Source organism: Vulpes vulpes, chromosome 1 (genome assembly GCF_048418805.1).
Source record: "Vulpes vulpes isolate BD-2025 chromosome 1, VulVul3, whole genome shotgun sequence".
In the NCBI taxonomy this organism is placed as follows: domain Eukaryota; kingdom Metazoa; phylum Chordata; class Mammalia; order Carnivora; family Canidae; genus Vulpes; species Vulpes vulpes.
In genome coordinates, this window is record NC_132780.1 from 110,442,739 (window position 1) to 110,455,477 (window position 12,739).

General features: G+C 40.0%; 1 protein-coding gene across 11 annotated transcripts in view; it reads left to right on the plus strand.

The window, feature by feature from the left end:
- BBX (BBX high mobility group box domain containing) overlaps window positions 1–12,739 on the plus strand; it is a 267,943-nt gene that overhangs the window by 160,919 nt on the left and 94,285 nt on the right. For all 11 annotated transcript variants that reach the window (XM_025990005.2, XM_025990009.2, XM_025990010.2 and 8 more), the window contains one exon: window positions 8,143–8,313. In XM_025990005.2, the coding sequence (XP_025845790.1) occupies window positions 8,152–8,313 (162 nt within the window). In that variant the 5' untranslated portion in view covers window positions 8,143–8,151. The remainder of the gene's footprint in view (window positions 1–8,142; window positions 8,314–12,739) is intronic.

Below are 12,739 nucleotides of genomic sequence, written 5' to 3' on the forward strand. Positions count from 1 at the left end.
TAAAGACACTCCTTTTGCATGAATAGTGACTGAATTGCTTCTAAAAGGAAGAGTATTACTTTATTGAGTGAGATATTTTTCATTTACTCTGTCTGCAGTTTAGAATTGTCATTAGAATTACAATAAATAATAAAGATTAGCAAATGTAAGGCTTTTATCTTCCAAGAATTTTAGAGTTAATCTAATTTGTCACCCGGAGTCATCAGAAATGTGCACTGGCTTGTCTGCTGTGAACTCAGACAGTGTTCGCTTCTCAGCCTCTCAGTGCTCCCTTTTGGTGTTTCCATGGCCCATTAGCTCTTTGTTCTGTGGCAAATGCCCAGAGTCAACAGATGGAAGGCTTTACCTTACATCCCCCTTTCCTCCCTAAGCGTTTGGGCTCTTCAGTGAGGCTTCCTGGTTCTAGTACAAGCTTCTCCGCTGCCAACCTTGTGACCCTAGGCAAGGCGCTTAACCCTCAGCTGCTTCACCTGGGATTCATGGTAGTATCTGCCTCAGAGGGTTCTTGTGACGATCAAATGAGATGATGGATATTATGTACAGAGCAAATACTATTTAATAAATATTAGCTGCATATGTGTATTGTTTTAAAAATTATCCATAGGAGCACATCATTCCGGGAAGTTGTTTTATGTGGTTAAGTGTTAGATGAGGAAGTGACAAGCCCTGCCATGTACCAGGCTCAGTGCTGCACCCTGGGACAGAAAAGGAAGAAACCATGGCATCTATCCTCTAGAAGTTTGCACCCTGGGTTTTTTTTTTTCCTCCAGGGTGGGAGGGGTTGGCATCTATAAAAGTGACATTAAGACACGGAGAGTGCCTGCCCTAATAAGATCACGTACAATTAAAGAGCAAAAGAGTGACGGGTTTTTATTTAAGGTTTTTTTAGAAAGCTTTGGAGAGGAAGGAATATGTGACCTAGGCCTTGGAGGATGAGAAGGACTTCAACAGAAAATGAGAGAATGTTAGGGTGAGCCATGATCAAAGCTGGGGTGTTTGCCAGCTTCCCTGTTGGCAAGACCCCTGTGGGAAGATAGAAGCAAAGTATGTCTTGAAAGCAGCATGACTCCCTGGAAGGAAGATTTTAAGCAGGTCAGTCTAATTTGTGTGGAACTCTAGAGCTACCACTTTGTCATTGTTTCTTTGGGTGGTTTTTCCTCTTGTCTGTCAACTTGAGAAAATGGTGAAGTCTTGCAGTCTCCGTTGGAGCCAGGAGAGGCCTTACTTGTGGTTGGAATGTGTGGTGTCTAATACTAAGATTTTGTGGGCCTCTCCTACTTTCCCCTGTCTCATTGGGTCTGCATTTCCATTAATATGATTTGGATGGGATTTTATTGGACATTTAGGAAACAATATAAACTCTAGAAGACCCCTGTGGCAGCATTAAATTCACGCCATGTTTTAAAGACTGAAGTGTACTGATTGCCAATGTTGTAAGACAAGATGCTAGAAAGACTGAGAGGATCTAACTCACAAAATTTATGACTATGCCACGGAACTGTTTCTGACTGTGTATCACTCAGACAAAGGAAAGGAAACTTTCCATCTTTCTCTTTCAGTTTCAGAGTCTGGGGATTATGTCATCTGGGAAGCACATGGACCTGTTTAAATGGAAGACATGTGTTCCCTTGAACAGCATCTTTGGCTGAGACAAAGCCAGCAGATGCTGCTGGTTAAAACCCATAGTCCCTCTCAAAAGCTTGTGGGGAAAGGGAGGATTTACCAACACAGAATGAGAATGTTCTGGGCGCCAGATTTTGTGCTCGGTATTAAATATAAAATGTGGGCGCCTGGGGGCTCAGTTGATTAAGCATCTGCCATCCGTTCAGGTCATAATCCCAGTGTCCTGGGATCGAGCCCCTCATCCGGCTTCCTGCTCAAAGGGGCTCCCTGTCCCTCTACAGCTCCCCCTTCATGTGCTCTCTCTAGCTCTCTGTCCATCAAATAAATATAGAAAATCTTTTAAAAAAAACCATAAGAACATGTTCTCATGGCAGAGCTGTTATTGTTTTAACATATGAAGAAAGATCATCAAGATTAATAACTTCATAAAGAAGTAGTTCACGGTAGACACAAGATTCTAAATGAGGCCTTACAGCCTCCAATGTCCATAATTTTCTTTTGTCAAGTGTGATGTTTAGTTTGTACTGTTTCTTCTGTGATATTTCTTCCTTAAACTTCGTCAAAGTTTGACCTCAGTAAAGTCTTCATGAATGGGCTTGCTTTTGAAGAGTACATTACATGAAATTTTTTCTAATTTATCACCATGTTGATTTGTATTTAGTTCAGAACAATGATTTATCTAATTAGAGTCACTCATCTTGGCATAGGAAAGGGCACACATGGGTTGGTTTGTTATTTCAAGATAAATATTCAGTATTTTGGATAAGGACCTTCAGCTTCTGTCATTTGACAATTTCAGCAGCATAATTTGATGATATTGAGTCTTTCCAGTAGAGTCCACTGATAGGTAAATAACCTGTTTTAGTTACTCTGCAGTTGCAGAATGGATGACCCCTTTTGAGTAAAGTCTGCCAGTTGCTTCATTTATTGTGTGTAGATTATTAGCTTAATTTGTCCTTGGTCAAGGACAAGAAGCCAAACTTTATTATATGTAGTGCTTTTAATGGAAAAATAATAACAAGTCTAGGCCTCTGTTACTATAAAAAAAATTAACAATTTTCCCTCCTTATTGTTGAAATAAGATGAATGATGGACTTAAGCCTCAAAATTCTGCCTTTATTGTCTCTTCTAATTTTTCTTCATCGTTTCTTTCATTCTTCTTTTTTGTTTTCTCATTACTTCTGAGTGATAATCCAGGAGCATCATTTCCCCTGACTCTTTTCTTTCAGCAGCTTGAAAACTGACCTGTAAGGAATTAAAAAGTAATTAGATAACTATAAATTATTAAAGTATTAAGTTGAGGTATTTCGTAGTCAGTACATCAGTTATATTTTCCTGACTCTTGTCTAAAAAGTATATTATGTCCAATTCGCTTGTGCACTTTTTCATCTTTCATTTATGCTAAAAATACTTCTTTCACTCTTACTTTGTTGTAGGCACAGTGTTGGCGGTGTCCGTCTTGTTTCTTCCACGGCTCTGGGGGCTGATGGTTCTTACCTCATGTCACCTGGACCCATGTGCACAGTTACACACAGTTTTTTTCAGCCCCCCTTTCTTCAGGGAAGAATATTTGAATTCAGGGGAATGAGCAAGTTGGGGGTTAATTTTGAAGCCATTTGAGTGTATAAAAACAATGAATTATCACCATTATTTAGCACAGGGGTTCATATGGTTGCTTGCTTGTAACAACCCTCACAACTAACTGATCTCGATATTCTGGTGGGCCAGGATGCTTCTGAGTATATAAAACCAAGTAGTCTTGGATTATGAAGAAAAAGAAGCCTATAGTGAGGGAGATAGAACATACTCAAATAATTGTAATTCAAGGGAACATGTCATGTCATTAGCAATATAAAGTCTAGTGGATTTCTGGGGAAGGAGAGGTTAATTTGGGGGTTTTAGCAGAGACATACAGTTTCTGTAGTGGCATGTCAGCTACATGGGAAAGAAATCACATGTGAATGTGATTATTCTGAACCCCAGAGCCACATATACCATTCATTAATTCTTGATGTTATGTTTTCTCTTTGAATATTAAAATTTTATACACACACAAAAGCACATATACTTAAACAATTCACATATAATTATATTACATAATCAAAATCCTTGAGGCTAAAAGATCTATTTTTCTCTAGGCATTGGCAATCACTTTGACCTCTCCAGTTGATACATCTGCTTGATTTATAGTTTCCCATTGATTTCTTTTACTATTTAAAAAATGTGTTACCTAAACAAAGATAGGATCATGATGGTGGAGCAGGATGATTCTGAGCTGACCCCCTCCCATGGACACATCCAAACTACCACTGGGTATGGAACATATCTCTCTGAAGACTTTACCTGACGACTAGCAGAACACTCTTCCACAACTAAACATAGAAAAATCCACACCAGGAAGTATAAGTGGGGCAGAGACACAATAGAGTTATCACCAACAGAGATTCTCCCTGAGAAGCAAGGAGGTCCAGCTCTATGTTGAGCAACCACCCACCCTGGGAGCCTGCCCCAGGAGGATGAGCCCTCATAATGTCTGGCCTTAAAAGTCAACAAGGCTTGACAACAGGTGAGCGGAGGGCTATAGCCCACTAGTGCTACCACAGTAGTCATGGCAGGGCATTGCAGCCAGCCAGGCTGGGGCCAGCCCCTTGTAGCAGTACACCTGCAGCTGTCAGAACCTAGCCACTACAGGAGAGTATACACAGCCCACTCAGGGGATACGCCTGGAACACTTGGTCCTGGTATCCAGTTGGCATTGCACTTCTGGGCCCCACAGAAGTGGGGGTGCCAACTGCCAGATGCCATGAAAGTGGCCATGAAGGTGGCGGTGGCCACCTTCACTCCTTCAAGACCAGGAGACTAGCTGACCTACTAATACAGACAAACATAGAAAGTCAAGCAAAGGCATATGCTCCAAATGAAAGATAAAACCTCAGAAAAAGAGCTAAATGAAACAGAGATAAGCAGTTTACCTGGTAAATAATAGTTCAAAGTAATGGTCATAAAGATGTTCGCCAGACTTGGGAGACGAATGAGTGAGTCCAGTGAGAACTTCAACAAAGAGAAAGAAAATGTAAAAAAAGAACCAATCAGAGTTGAATACAATAACTGGATTGAAAAATACACTGAAGGGAATCAACAGCAGATTAGATGATGCAGAACAGATTGGTGTTCTGAAAGTCACAGTAGTGGGTGATCTGAAAGGCATGGTGGTGGAAATCACCCCAGCTGAAAAGAAAAAGGGATTAAAAAAATAAGGATGGTTTAAGGAGCTTTGGTTATAATATCAGGCATACTAACATTCCCATTATAGGGATCCCAGAGAAGAAGACCAAAAGAGGCAGAAAACTTATTTGAAGAAATAATAGCTGAAAACTTCACTAACCTAGAGAAGGAAACAGATACCTAGGTCTAGGAATCACAGAGAGCCCAAGACCAGACACACTCAGAGAAATCCACACCAAGGCACATCATAACTAAAATGTCAAAAATTAAAGAGAATCTTAAAAGCAGCAAGAGAAAAGCAACTAGTTACATAGGGAAGGTGGTACCCCATATAAGACCCATCAGGTGATTTTTCAGCAGAAAAATTTGCAGGCCAGAAGGGAGTAGCATGATATATTCTCAAAGGGTTGAAAGGAAAAAGCCTAAAACCAAGAATAACCTACCTGGCAAGAATATTCAGAATTGAAGGAAAGATAAAGTTTCTTAGCCAAAATTAAAGGAGTGCATAAGCACTAAATCACCCTTAATAAGAAATGTTAAAGGGACTTTTTAAAGAGAAATGGAAACAGCCATAAAAAAATGTTTTATCTCATAAAATACTGGGACCCCCATACGCATTTAAATACCACTCAGGCAGCTCATACTGAAGTGATTAATAAACCACAAAAATAACCATTTCCTCTTCTCTCTATATAGCCATTGGTATTTTTGGAAATTGTATTGCCTGTGCCAAGTTTTATTTGTAGATAGAATGAGAATTGTTAAATGGTCTATCAATTCACAAGAAATCTTTGTTCCTTTATTAAGAGTATACCAAATAGGGATTCTCTGGGTGGCTCAGCGGTTTAGCGCGTGCCTTTGGCCTAGGGCGTGATCCTGGAGTCCTGGGATCGAGTCCCATGTTAGGCTCCCTGCATGGAGCCTGCTTCTCCTTCTGCCTGTGTCTCTGTCTCTTTCATGAATAAATAAATAAAATCTTAAAAAAAAAAAGTATGCCAAATAACTAATTCCATTTAGAGTTTTCAGTAACTTATTATATCCTTGAGGGAGCCACACGAATCATATAATTGTTTCAGGTATTCAGCAGAAGTTTCTTGCTGAGAAGACCGTATCTCTCCCTCCTTCCTTTGACTAGACAAAGCTTTTCATAAATTGATGAAGATTTTTATCAAAATGAAGATTTTACTTCAGCACAAGGAGTAATCTGAATGTTTATCAATAATGGAATGTTTGAGTAAATTGCAATACAATTTTATTTTGGAATGTTCTATAGTTATTACAAAATGGAAACCGTCAAGGTGTATGAACTTAAATGAGCATGATCTTTGCACATTAAAATTTCTGAATGTCTATGTTTACCAGTATATTTGTATATTAAAAAAGTTACACAATGGGACGCCTCTGTGGCTCAGTGGTTGAGTGCCTGCCTTTGGCTCAGGGTGTGATCCCAGGATCCAGGATCGAGTCCACGTCAGGCTCCCTGCATGGAGCCTGCTTCTCCCTCTGCCTGTGTCTTTGTCTCTCTCTCTCTCTGCGTCTCTCATGAATAAATTCTTTTTTTTTTTTTTTTTGAAGTTACACAATGATATAGTCCCTAAGGATATGTAAAAATTGGTCAAAGGATAGGCAAAACAGGTTAAAGGGGCATGATTATTAACAGAAGAGAATTCAGAAATAGATTTATACACGTATAGTAATTTAGTGTAGAATAAAAGTGGCATTTCAGAGGAGTGGGGGAAGATGTATTATTTGATAAATAGCTTTTAATACTACTTGGCTAGTTATTTGGGAAGAAAAGAATAAGGTAGACCATGATCTCCTTTATCAGAAGCAATTACAGATTGGTCAAATATTAAAATTCTTTTTCGTAATGAAGTCATGCAGTTTCTAGAAGGAGTTATTAGTGATTTGTTTTGAAATGAGGAAGACTCTAAGCATGACCCAAAGTCTGTAAACAATGAAGGACAGAGAGGATAAATTTGCCTATGTCATATTGTTTTAAAGGCTTCAGAACTGGATGAAACTAGAAACTGTGAAATCCCAGTTTTAGCAATGTGACATAAAAAATTTATTGATATCACTTTACAAGCATTTGGACAATGCACACTTACAGTGACCCAAAAGGCTACTGTTATGTGATTTTAGCAACTGTGTTTATGTTTGTAACTGTCACTGTGAACTATTTAATTGATAGCACTTTGTTGTCTTATTTGAGTATTTGCTTGAGTATGTAAAAACAATAATTTGGATATTGTTACTTGAATGAATGAGAACTGTTAAACTGGGGGAAAAAATGAGAGAATGCATGTAAGAAACTGACATGTTGGGCAGCCCAGGTGACTCAGTGGTTTAGCGCTGCCTTGAGCCCAGGGCGTGATCCTGGAGACGCGGGATCGAGTCCCATCTCAGACTCCCTGCATGGAGCCTGCTTCTCCCTCTGTTTGTGTCTCTGCCTGCCTTTCTCTCTCTCTCTCTCTCTGTCTCTCATGAATAAATAAATAAAATATTAAAAAAAAAAAAGAAACTGACATATATAATTTACCTCTGGTCTGTGGGGCTGGGTGTGATGGAGAACAGACACCTCATTTTCTGCTGTTTTCACCTTTATAATATGAATGTATATTGTTTTTATCATTGAGGAAGAAACTTTTTTTTGTTTTTAAGTGACAAGTAACTTAGAATTTTGGGCTTCTGAAAGACTTTATCACATTCATAAGCTGGCTACTGCTTAGCTATTTCAACCAGCCACCTATTAGGGAAAGAGCAACAGCAAAAATCCAAGACGTTTGATTCTTACAGAGTATTCATTTTCCTTAATAATGCTCCAAGCTTGGATTTATCATAATGTAGAATGCAAATTTCATGCAAATTTTTGTACTAAAAGAGGAGCCATTGGACAGTATATGGAGGGCTGCCCCTGGGAGCCCCTCTTCTCCCCTGGGAGCCATTCTTCTGCTGCACTACTGGGAAACCCTACCCATGAGTAAAAGTGAACAGGTGACAGTAACTTGTAATCATCCTGCTGCTTTTATTTGGGTTTTGAATTCTGAAGTTACGGAGTGGAAGGAAGTAGATTTCATAAAAGGCAAATTTTATTAGCTCCATTTAGCCAAGTAAAACTGAATGTTTGATGATGTACTTAGAATGCGTACTGAATCCAGTAAATGCCTGAGCTGGTAGATACTTTAGTCATTAAAACTATAATCCAATTAAGGCTAAGGAAGCTAAATAAACAAATTTTAATCAAATGTACTTTGATTTCTCTGTTTCTCTCCCCCTTTTCCTTTACCACAGGTCACAGTAATGAAAGGCAGTAATAGAAATAAAGATCATTCAACAGAAGGAGAAAGGGCTGGAAAGCGACCAAAACGAAAGTGTCTTCAGTGGCACCCACTGCTAGCAAAGAAACTGCTGGACTTTTCAGAAGAGGAGGAAGAGGAAGACGAAGAGGAAGATATTGATAAGGTAACGCCTCTGTTTAATAGAGAAGTTCTGAGTTTTGAGAAAGGACAGTCATCACATATGAGGAGAAAGATGCATTTCTACAAGTGGGCATAACTTGCATCCTATTTAACTGCTCAGTTTACCTTGTTATTCCAGATATTGATGACTCCTGAAGTCTCTGTACTTCGTAATAGCTGAGACAGAAACAGACCCTTCTTAGATAGTGTCTCTGTCAATTAACTGATGATTTTCAGGTAGTGTCATACTCAAATGCAGTGGAGATGGCGGGGGATTCATAAAATCTGTTGTGCTCACCTGGCATCCACTGTGTTGCCCCTGGGGCCTCTCTCCCCAGCTTCAGCCTAGCTCTGCCTCTGTAGGCAGCCTCAGAGCATCTCAGGGCCTCATCTCCACCACCTTCATGGCATCTGGCAGTTGGCACCCCCAGCAAGCCTCCTTGGTCATTCGGTCCTCCATGTCCCCTTCTCTTGTGTCACGCTTGAGCAGCCAGCTCTTATTTAGAAAGTCACACATTCCTCAGAGTCTTGGCATAACGGGTTCCTGCTCCTCCTCATTCAGCTCTCAGGACAAAGGCTACCTTCCCAAAAGGTGGGATCTCATCGTCGCAGGTGTCCCTCCCAGCCAACACGTTCCATGTCCAAGGATTTCTTTCCTGGCATTTACCATTTAACTTGTGTTTGGCTGTCTACTTGTGTATGTCTGTCTTGCCAGACTAGATATGAGCTCAGTAAGAGCAAACTCTTGCCCATCATGTCTTCCTCTTGTTCCTTGGAATCTGGAGTGGTGCATGTAGCCAGTATTGAATAGATACTGGAAGAATCAATGAGTACATACTCTGTGTCACTACAACTTTTATAAACATGTTTTTAGTGTTCTTCAGACCTTGGATATCCATTCCGTCTTTTGTTAGAGGCTTTGAACAGCCTCTAAGAAACCATTTTTTCTCTTTTTCCTGTTTCTCAGATGTCTTACCCTTTATGGTCTCTCTCACTGTTGACCTTTTTCTCCTCTTTTACAGAGAAAACAGAGGCCACCAGAAGTGACTCCCGTCATCCTCCTCTATTCACCTGTACACTTATTTCACTCCTTCCCCATCTTTACTTCCTCCTCTCCTTTTTCAGAGAAACCAGTGTTATTAATTCTGTTTGAAGAATCTGCCAAGTTTATCCTGAATTGATCTTCCTGGCACATTTGCACCTGCCAGTCCTGTGGTCCCTGAAGTGGTCTCCCGCTCCCCTGTGTCTGTTCCAGGATTTGTTTCTCTCCCAGCCACACCTTCCTAGCTTCTTTCAGTTGCTGCCCCCCCTATTCTGCCCTCAAGTATTGGTATTCCCTGGGCTTCTTAATTTCTCTCTCCGTTCTGGACCTTTCTCTAAACTCTGCACTCTCAATTTTGACTATTTATTGGACATACCTACTTAGATCTCAAATCAGAACCTCGGTTTGAATGTGTTCTGAGTGAAGCTTTGAACCCCATTGTCTGACATCCCCCTTCCTCAGTAGGGGGGAATCCCCAGCTCGCAGGTGGGTAAGACCAGAGGCCTTGTCTGTTTTCTTTTGCTCGCGTCTCCTACCCATCCATCAGCAGATTCTCAGCTGCCCCTTCTCCAGGTGTTCTCAGCTTGACTCCTACCTCACAAGGTCCCCACAGCCTTCAGCTGACCCACACCTCCACCCCTTCTAGTGCACATTCTAGCATGTTCGATCTCTTCCCTTGGCCTTTCCAAAATCTGTTCCCAACAGAGCAGCCAGAGGCATCCTTTCAAATTTATTTGTATAGAGGCTGTGCTGCCCTTCTGCTTCACGAGGGTGGGGAATTCGCACTCGGGGCACCGCCTGGTCCCTGTCAGCTGCCCAGTCCACAGCTGTTGGAGTGAAAGAATGAAGAAAGTGATGGAACTCCCTCCTCTCTTCAGTCCACACTTGGTGATCTCCACTTTCCTAGCCTGGCCACCTTTGTACTCATGCCTCCGTTCATGATTATCACAGCCAAGACATCACTGCTGAGAACCACCTCAAGTTTAGCCTACCTGATACCGATCTTTCTACTCCCCCACCCAGTCTAATTTCTCTCATCTGAGAAAAAGCATTCTCTGTTGTATACAAAGAAATCCTGCCTCTGAAGCTAGAAACGCTCTTCCTTTAAAAAAAAAAAAGAAAAAAAGATTTATTTACTTACTTTAGAGAGAGAAGGGAAGAGGGAGAGGGATAGAGAGTCTTAATCAGACTCTACACTGAGCACGGAGCCCGACCCCATGGGGCTCTATCCCACGACCCTGAGATCACCACCTCAGCCAAAACCAGAAGTCGGGTGCTCAACTGACTGCACCACCCAGGTGCCCCAACACTCTTCCTTTTTTAACCATAAAATCCAATTGAATAGCAGCTCTCTTGGTTCTCCCTCATAAATAAATATTGTCTCTTTTCTAACTTTTCCCTTCTCATTACGGCCTTGGTTCAGCCTTCTCCTTTCTTACCTGGACACCTGGAACAGTCTTCAATGGTTCCTCTAGTTTGGGTTGCTAATAGTTTTGCTATTATAATTCATACTCAACACTGCTGACAGGAGTTATCTTAAAATACACGTCTAGTGATGTCTTTCCTATGCTTAAAACCACCCATGGGTTCACTCACCATCCGGCTGTGGTTTCTATACCCTAGTCTGATACTAGTGTTGATTTGTGACAAGGTATTACTTGGCCCCTGGTGAAAGAAAAATTGAAGTCTTCATCGAGTTTTTCACTTCTTTATAATTTTATTTACTCGTTTGTTTATTCACTTGGTTAATTTAATGAAATGATTATAACATTAAGTAGTAGTTGAAAACATTTTTTTGATGTCCATATTTGGCAAATAAATAATCTGGGTAAAAATATGATAACCTATATGGTCCCCTCAAGGATTTGTTTTTTGTTTGTTTTTTATACAATCTGAAACTACTCATAGGATTAAATGCCTGTTTTTTTTTAATAAGACACGGCACATTCTTCATGAAGTATGTCCATAGCTACGTCTACAACCTCATGTCCTGGGTCCCTGGTCTAAACTTGTATATATATCAGCTCTCTTGAAGTATATATCAATCAGTGGTCATAGACCTTCAATCCTTTTTAGTTTTCTATGTCTCCCCATTGACCACCTGACACATTCTGAGTCATCTTTTAGAATTTAGGTCAGACAACACATTTTCTAGGGAGACTTCAGTGTGTTTCCATCCATCCGCTAGAGCTTCATTATCACACTGGTTCCTTTTAATATGATCATACTGCTTTTTAATTCATTAACTTTTGTCTTTCTTCCCTCCCCAAACAGTAAGCTTCTTGGTCCAGGATCTTGTCTTATTTATCTTTTTTTCCAGCTCTTGGCTTGAGTTTTATAATTTAGTAACTGAATCAAGAGTTATTCTACTCTGAAGGGAAAATATAATTACTTCCTCAACCTACATAATAGACTTTTTATGCCTTGATTTTTCTATAGCTACTTAGGTTCGGAATGCTAAATAAATATTCTTTATTATTTAGCATTCAAAATGCTAAATAAATATTCCTTAAAAATGCACATCATTGTTAATGATTGTATACATAATGAGGAGACTAAATCTGTAGCCTTCACTCCCAATAATAATCTCTAGTGTATTTCTAAATCATATAGCTATGACTTTAAGATTGTTCCACTGTACTGTGTTGTTTGAAGATAATTGATGGTTAACTAAATGCATCTGCAATACTTAATTTAAACTTTTAACAGCTTTTTAAAAATACAAATTGGATTAAGCTAGTGATTTGTCCTAGAGTATCTGTAGCAGTTTCCCAATAAACATGTTATAAAAGAACATGGTTGCCTTACAGTAGTGGTTCTCAGAATGTGATCTTCAGACCAGCAGCACCTGGGAACTTGTTAGAAATAGAGATTCTGGGCAGCCTGGGTGGCTCAGCAGTTTAGCACCGCTTTCAGCCCAGGGCATGATCTTGGAGACCCAGGATCAAGTCCCACGTCAGGCTCCCTGCTTCGCAACCTCTGCCTGTGTCTCTGCCTCTCTCTTTCTCTCTCTGTCTCTCATGAATAAATAAAATTCTTTAAAGAAAAAAAAAAGTCTCTGGAAGAGTCTGACCAAAAAAAAAAAGAAAAGAAAAGAAAGAAATAGAAATTCTTAAGGCCCACTCCAGCAGATATACCGCATTGCAAACTCTGGGAATGGGACCTAACAATCTCTGTTTTAACAAGACCTCCAGGGATTCCACTGCCCACTCAATTTCAAGAACTAATGCTCTATTATATGATGCAGACTAACAACTACCTCAGTCCTTCTTGATTTTAGCTTTGAAACAAGAAATTAAAGAGATAGTTTTAGTCAGCCTTCTGGACTTCTATTCATGGTTGCACTTTTTCCAAGAAATAGCATAGGATCATATTTAACAATTTGAAT